The sequence below is a fragment of the Rhagoletis zephyria genome, unplaced genomic scaffold, assembly GCF_001687245.7.
Source record: "Rhagoletis zephyria isolate East Lansing unplaced genomic scaffold, Rhagoletis_zephyria_1.1 Rzeph_scaffold_21463, whole genome shotgun sequence".
Classification (NCBI taxonomy): Eukaryota; Metazoa; Arthropoda; class Insecta; order Diptera; family Tephritidae; genus Rhagoletis; species Rhagoletis zephyria.
In genome coordinates this window covers 389-7,793 of record NW_016178521.1, presented here as the reverse complement: position 1 = coordinate 7,793, position 7,405 = coordinate 389, and the positions used below count along the sequence as shown (strand labels likewise).

Genomic DNA, 7,405 nt, shown 5'->3' with positions numbered 1-7,405 from the left:
TAAACAGGAATAGGGATCCAGCACCATATTTGTTTGTCGCAAATACATAGTATATACATACATCCATAAATAAATATTTTCAAATATTTTTATTCATTTACCGAAGTGCTCGCGTTGAGTATTTTGCTTTCCGGTGCAAAATACTTATTTTTTAAATTATCCATTTGGAAAGGACAAGCGTTGTTTTCTAAAATTGTAAATGTTATATATTTGCCCAGTTTATGTTTCATTCTGTCCTTATAAAACAGCTTCAAGTTAAGTTTGCTATTAATTGCAAAAAAAAAAGAAATACTAGCGTGAGGGGGCGCTACTCTGGAGTGCGAAACTCGTACTTTCAATTCAGAAGAATAAAAGGCTGTGGTGAACCACAGAAGATAGTTTAATTGATACCTTTTCACTTATATTCAGAATGTATTTCTAACAAATTTTCAAAAATACTGCATTACGAAGAGAATTGCGCAAAATGCGGACGGCAGAAACAACTGCTCCTAAATAAAATACTAGGCTTATAACAACCGCCTTCTGTTCACCAATTCCATGTATTCCAAAGTAACAACAAAATTAGCAAGCAAAGGCGTCCCATGACAGGCGGGTCTACGTAATCAGAGGTGCGGAATTAAACCATAACTGAAGTAATAATTAGGAAACTGCAATAAATCTTAAGGAATTTTAATATAGGTGTCATTTTCAGAAATTTGGAGGCGCGGAACTAATTTATAATTGGAGTAAAAATTAAGGTATCTCAATAAAACTAATAAGTTAATTGAAGACCAAGAATGGATCGCGTAGAAAATTGGCAAAATCGCACAACAATCACGCCCGTTTTTCCTATAGCAGAAATATGAAAACTAAGATAGGTCCAATTTTTGACTGCTTCGAAGGAGTTGGATCTGTCACTTCTTCAATGCCTGATAATGCACCGCAATCTCTGATAGTGGACATCGTAAGACGATTTGCAAGCTAATCTTCGTTTTTAGAAAAGAAAAGCTTCTTACTTGGTGATCCGTATAGCTATTTTGTTTTTTTTAACTTAGGTAGAAAGTGTCGGCTCGATTCGCTAGAGATTCGCTTTAAAAGGTCGCACCTGACCTGTTTTCTGTCTGTTTCAATGTTTCAACGCATTTATGATGATTCAATCTTTTGAAATGTTGACATCGCTTAATTCCATATAAGAAATGCTGAAAGTGGCCATGATTTCGAAGAAGATTTCCTTTTAACAATTTTAAGAAGATTTCTAAAGAACTCAAGAGAATATTCATTAGACTGCGCCTTAGTTGTAGGTAGAACATTTTTTGTTAAGCTATAAAGCAATACTCCTCCTAGAAATGCTCCTTTGGTCAAAAAAACATGCCCTGCAAAAAATTCAAAAAATCGGACAACGGAAAGACGTTATTTACGAGAAATGCAAATTAAGTTTGCAAATCGCAAAATAAAAAAAAAAAAAACTAAAATCCAAGACGGCGGGATGTTCCCATGTGAAATTTGGGGCCAAGACTGTAGATCCATGATCTAGCTGTCAAATAAAAGTAAACTGCATCAAAAGTTGGCTACTACAATTTTTTGCTTCGTACCAATTTGATCTAAGTTTACTGGGCTAAAAATTAACTTCTCAAAACCTAATAGCTTTAAAAGTTGGGGAGGTTTAAAAGTACTGTAGCCATATTTGACATCGGAAAACAAAAGTACATCAAGTGCCATTAAAACATATCAAACTTCCCGCTGACTTATAGGCAATTTTGTCCACATAGTGAAAAATTGCATGAAAACGATGCACTTTAGGGCCTTTTTTATGACCAAGTGAAACTTTTTGGGGGGAGTCTTACTTATGTATGTGCCCTAAGAAATGAATAAAAATGTAAAACAAAAGTGTTTCTTAAAGAAAAATAATAGAATTGAAAGAGTAAAATTTTACCCACAATAGGAAAAAAACTGGAATGTGGTGGAACGAAATTGTTTTGGCATTTAACTTTCCCGAATGGATACTAACGTTTGGGCATAGTTTGGTTAAAGCCCGAAAATTGCTGTACCCCTGCTTTAGAAATTCTTTGACCATCCTTGTTTTCAAGATGACTGTGATTCTACAACTCCTTGGCCAGGTAAATCAAACTAAACATTACTTGCGACTTGCTAACCAGTATTTAAAACGAATTGACCACCAATAAAGAAAAAACTACTGGTTAGGAATTTTCCAACTGACATATTTGTTCAAAAAATAATTCCTATGAAACGTAAATATAATAATATTTTTCCGATATATTTTGGTGGACGTCTTCAAATATAATAAATTTTGTGATTCCGGCGGAATACCCGCAACTTTTTTGGTGATACAGTCTAATGTACATACATTACAATAATTTAGCGTCATTTACCCATAATTTAATTAACGCACATGGCTTGGATGCATTTATCCGCCGATGTGCCCACTGAAAGCATCAACACAAAATGAGCTTGTTGTTTTTGTTTCCAATGCAATGGTTGCAAACCACGCCACAAACGACGAAAAATCAAATTTTTTTAATTTTTTGCGTTTTTTGAAATAGCAGATATAACTTCTAGCAAAATGTAAATTAATATTGTTTTCCCCACAAAACTTTAAAAAAATCGGCCTCAAGCTCAATAAAATTGTTGAATTTTTATATTTTTTGTAATAAGTTTTGAGTTTTGTAATACTTGTAGATAAGTGGATGACAAACTTGGTTGTTTATTTTTTTAACAAGTGACAACCGTGCTCAGAACCACATGACAATGCAATAGCAAAGATGAGTTAATCCGATACGTGGCGCAAGAGTCGAGATATTTGAAAACCCTGTATTTATAGTCCGAATTGATTCATATTTAGAACGTATGTATATTTATTACATGAAAAGGAATAACTCAACTAAAAAGTTTGCCGATGTAAACCAGTATTTATGGTTCCCTTTCATTAATACGTATTTACAAAGCTTGTTGTAAAAATATTTATTTTTACTATTTACTTATTTCGCAAAAAGATCGAGAAATTTCCCTTTACATGAAGTTGTGAATTTTCGAAGTTACTTCAAAAAAAAACAAATTTTCTGGGTCTATTACAAATTAATTATTCCAAAAAAATTCATACATACACTGCCGGAACAAAGTATTGGCAAAGACAATTTTTCACAATATACATATGCAACAATTTTTGTTCTAATATTTTTCCGCCAATTTTGTATAAAAATATTGGTCATTCAACAACAAAAAACATAAAAATAAAATTACTAAACTTTGTGCAAAACTCGCGAAAATTCTGCATCTCAAAAAAAATCTGATTAAAAAGTTGAAAATTTTCATGAAAATTTGCTGAATTTTCGCGTATTTTGCACAAAGTTTCAAGTTATATTTTTTTTTGTAGAATACGAAATTGGCGGAAAAATATTAGAATGAAAATTGTTGCATACATTGTGAAAGATTTGCTGTGCCAATATTTTGTTCCGGCAGTGTACATATTTATGTTTCACAATTTTTCTCTAAATTGTAAAGCACATTCTGTCTGTAAACCATCACCTCTTTCATACCGATCAGCGTTCAGAGATTTTTTAATACTTGCCTTTCACCAAAATTGAGCAAAGCTAATCATATAATTCCGAGGTTCCATTACTTAAACAAAGATAGATCTGGGCCGTCTCGGTTACATATGTACAGTGGCGGTCAAAAGTGGATGAATGGTGTTTCGCTTTTAATATTTTCAAAATAAAATTTTTTTTGATAATTTTTTATAAAAATTTTGTTCATAAAAAGTATATTAATCACACCGTAAAACTTTATATAGAATTTAGAAAAGTTCGACCAATTTCTATCTAAATTTCGAGCTTTTTAACCAGAACTTTTATACATTTTTTGGGTATGCAATTAACAGGCTTATAAACTTTAAGTAAAAGAAAATTAAGTTTTGAGCGGATAAAAAATCGCATCAGGTCCACAACAAAAAATTCGATGAAAGGTTCCTTTGACCAAACCTAGTCTATTGTATGTTTTTGGGGTCGCTGTCACGTAAAAGCCGAGGTGTTTTTTGAGGTTCGGAAAAAATCTAGACGTGTTGGAGCAAAACGGACTTCAGATTCGTGTTCAGCGACCCCAAAAACATTTGATAGACTAGGTTTGGTCAAAGGAACCTTTTATGGATTTTTTTTTTGTGGACCTGTGTTATTAATACTTTTTTTTTTGTTGACGGCGTTTTGCACATTCTTCCATATTAAAATGAATTTGTTATGGAAGAATTTGCGCAAAACAGTTTGCGAAAAAAATAAAAAAGTCAATGCCAGTTTTCCTAAAATTCGATATTTATATGACAACAAAACCGTCAAAGCCGTCGGCAATAAAATAAAAAATTATTGAAAATCAATGCGAATTTTAGCCGCTCAAAACTAGACAATGGCAAACCTCAGAGTGTATTTCTGCCATGAAAGACAGCTTCTCATAAAAACACAATCGCCGTTCGGAGTCGACGTAAAACTGTAGGTCCCTTCCTTTGTGTGACAACATCAAAGCGCACGCCACAAAACGGAGGAGAAGCTCGGCCAAACACTAACATACATATGTGTAATCGCCAATCTATTATTATAAAACTTGCACTTGTTTTACTAAAATTTTATAAGCCTATTAACTGCATACCCAAAAAATTTATAAAAAATCTGGTTAAAAGCTTGAAAGTTAGATAAAAATCGTCGAAAACCATACAGTGCTGCCATGGTTTTCCGTCTTAATACACAAAGTCGAGTGGAAATTTTAGGCAATGACGTGAAATTTTCGATACGATTCGACTCTCGAAAAATGACTTGCATTCGACACGACTCTCGCAATGATGCTGTGTATAAAAGTTTGAAAGTGTGATTTTTATAGTTTTTGTTAAAACATAGACCATATTTTAATAAAAAAATATAAAACAAATTTTTTCTTTAAAAACATTGTAAATACATATTAAAAACGAAACACCATTCATCCATTTTTGACCGCCATGTAGACTCAACTGTGCGGTAATGATACTACTACTCGTCTAGTGCTTTACCATTTGACATTGAACAATATTGGTTTCTAAGAAACTTTTCATATAAAACATGCTTCGGCAATAAGTAACTCTAGCTCTTTAGCTATAAATATTACTGAAGAGACACAAGTTTCTTCGGTATACGTGGTTTTTTTTTTTAATTACTTCTTTATTTATATAACGGTTTTTTAATATTTATGGAAATTTCGACCAAACATACCTGCAGTTCCGCCGCCCTTGTTATCAATTTTCACTACAGAATTAGTGATACCACTGCCTGACTCATCCAACGTCGTCTGTGGTGTTGTATTTGATGGTGTACTCGTCGTGGGATTTAAAAGCCGACCTAAAACATACATTGAATTTGTATGCACACAATCGTATACAATTTTCACTCAAATTACCCATTTCAATTGTTATCTCAGCGTTTTCTGCATCGGCTTCCTGAAACTTTTCTTCTATTTCTGATTCTGTTAAAATTTCGTATTCGGATGTGTACTGTGTGACATTCTGTGTACCCGTTCCTCCACCATCTTGAGATGTATGATGTGCGCTGCCGTCGGTTAACTGCTCACTATCATCCACCTCACTTACAATATATTCTGGTATATCCATTTTGACGGTGCCTCGCAGGAATGTCATTTCTGGAGCTGAAATTCATTAAATTGGTATTGCATTATAGTAATTGGCGTAGATTTGAAATAAACTGTATTACATTTAACAATTGTCGAATCATCTTTGACACCATAATCTACACCTTCTGTTGTATAAATATTATCGTCATCATCTGAGAAAGTCATTTTACGCTTCTTGATCGTGTTAGTTGATGGCAGCGTACCTAAATGGGTTTGTTGCAATTGTTGATGTTGATGGTGTTGCAACTGATGTGTTGCAGTTTGTTGCTGCACCTGTGTTTGCACATGCGACTGTGGTTGATGCTGCACCTGAATATGTTGGATTTGTGTTTGTACATGATGATGTTGTGTGGTGGTATGTTGCTGTTGCTGAGATTGCGGTTGCTGCAAAATGTTCGCTGTTGATATTTCGATTGTTTGCGGAGTAGTCTGTGTAGAGGTCGCGACATCGTTAACGGCTCTTATTGTGCTGGGGATGGTTTTAATAAGTTTTTGTTCATCAATGATAGGTGTTGGAGGCAACTTTGGTTTCTCCTTCTCCTCGGAGGTAAGACCTTGCACAGCAAGCAATTCGGCGGTTTGTAGGAAGGACTGCAAAGCTTCTTGCTGTACATTAACTTCTCCCTGTAGAAAAAATACGTTTTACTCATGTGAAAAACAAATGCATACATTAAAAAACTAATAATATATGAAAAATTATACATAGTACTACAATATGTATCGTGCTTACCTGGTACATGAACTCAATTATTGAGGTGAGATCTTCGAATTTAATGAATTTGAAAATTATTACTGGATGCGGATGTGGATTATCCCTAAATATTTCTTTGAAATATGAGCTGCAGGAGGAAAGCACTACTTTATGTGCTTTGATTTTTCGTCCATCGCAGCACAAACTCACATCAACAAAATCATCGTTGTTGCGGTGATTGTCCAGAGCATATGTTAAATGTCGAAAGTAATTGTTCCAACGAAGCGAGTATTGCTGTGTTGTGGCCATTCTTCATTTATTTGCCGCTTTTGAACCAGTCCAAACCATATACTTTTTAATTAATGTTGTGCTTTTTTGTTTGCTACTATACTGACTGCGGTTGCTGTTAGCGCTGGCGCCTCGCACCCTTGTTTCAACGACGCTTGTGCTAAACACTGAAATATCTGTCGAGACGGTAGATACGAGAACAACTCAACTACAGATTTATATTTTTAGTTATTTAGCATACACTTTTTTTAATTGAAAATTTAAACAATTTGCATAAGAACCGCACAAATTTGTTTTCTTTAAGATTTTTGGCTGAAAATTGTAATTTTCCTCTGCTTCCTGGTTGACAGTCGAGCAAATCTTCAGATTTTTTTATCTACGCTTGTTTGTCAATAGAGATGTGAGTAAATAAGCGGAAGAGGATTGCAAAGTAACCGGTCTGAATTGGTATTTAGTTTTGTGACGTACAAGGTGACGCGACAAAGAGAGCGACAAGACATTTTCGGATAAATAACGTCAAGAACAAATCTTTATTTTTCAATGTGGCAGCACATAGTGAAGCGAAAAGCGAAGAAAGCGATAAAGAGCATAGCCGTGGAGCATAGCGTTGACAAAAAAAAAAATAAAAATTTGTTTTCGTTGCTTTCTGAGCTGACGGTTGCTTCACTGGCTGCATTTCTTTATTCGATCTGAACGTTTGGAAAAAACTTTTTTGTTTACTTATTCCTTAGAACGTTCCTGATATGTTAACGTATTTTTCAAACGCCTTCTGTTTATTCTAGCTGTGAA

The 7,405-nt window shown here is 34.1% G+C and overlaps 1 protein-coding gene across 1 annotated transcript; it reads right to left on the bottom strand.

The window, feature by feature from the left end:
* Positions 1–5,222: 5,222 nt before the first annotated feature.
* Positions 5,223–6,991, bottom strand: LOC108381118 (modifier of mdg4-like; the record flags this gene model as incomplete). Its single annotated transcript, XM_017637524.1, has 4 exons — positions 6,368–6,991; positions 5,718–6,261; positions 5,407–5,652; positions 5,223–5,348 (listed from the first exon to the last, which is right to left on the bottom strand). Coding segments are annotated over exons 1-4 (1,186 nt in total), but the record flags the coding sequence as incomplete, so codon positions are not given.
* Positions 6,992–7,405: the final 414 nt, after the last annotated feature.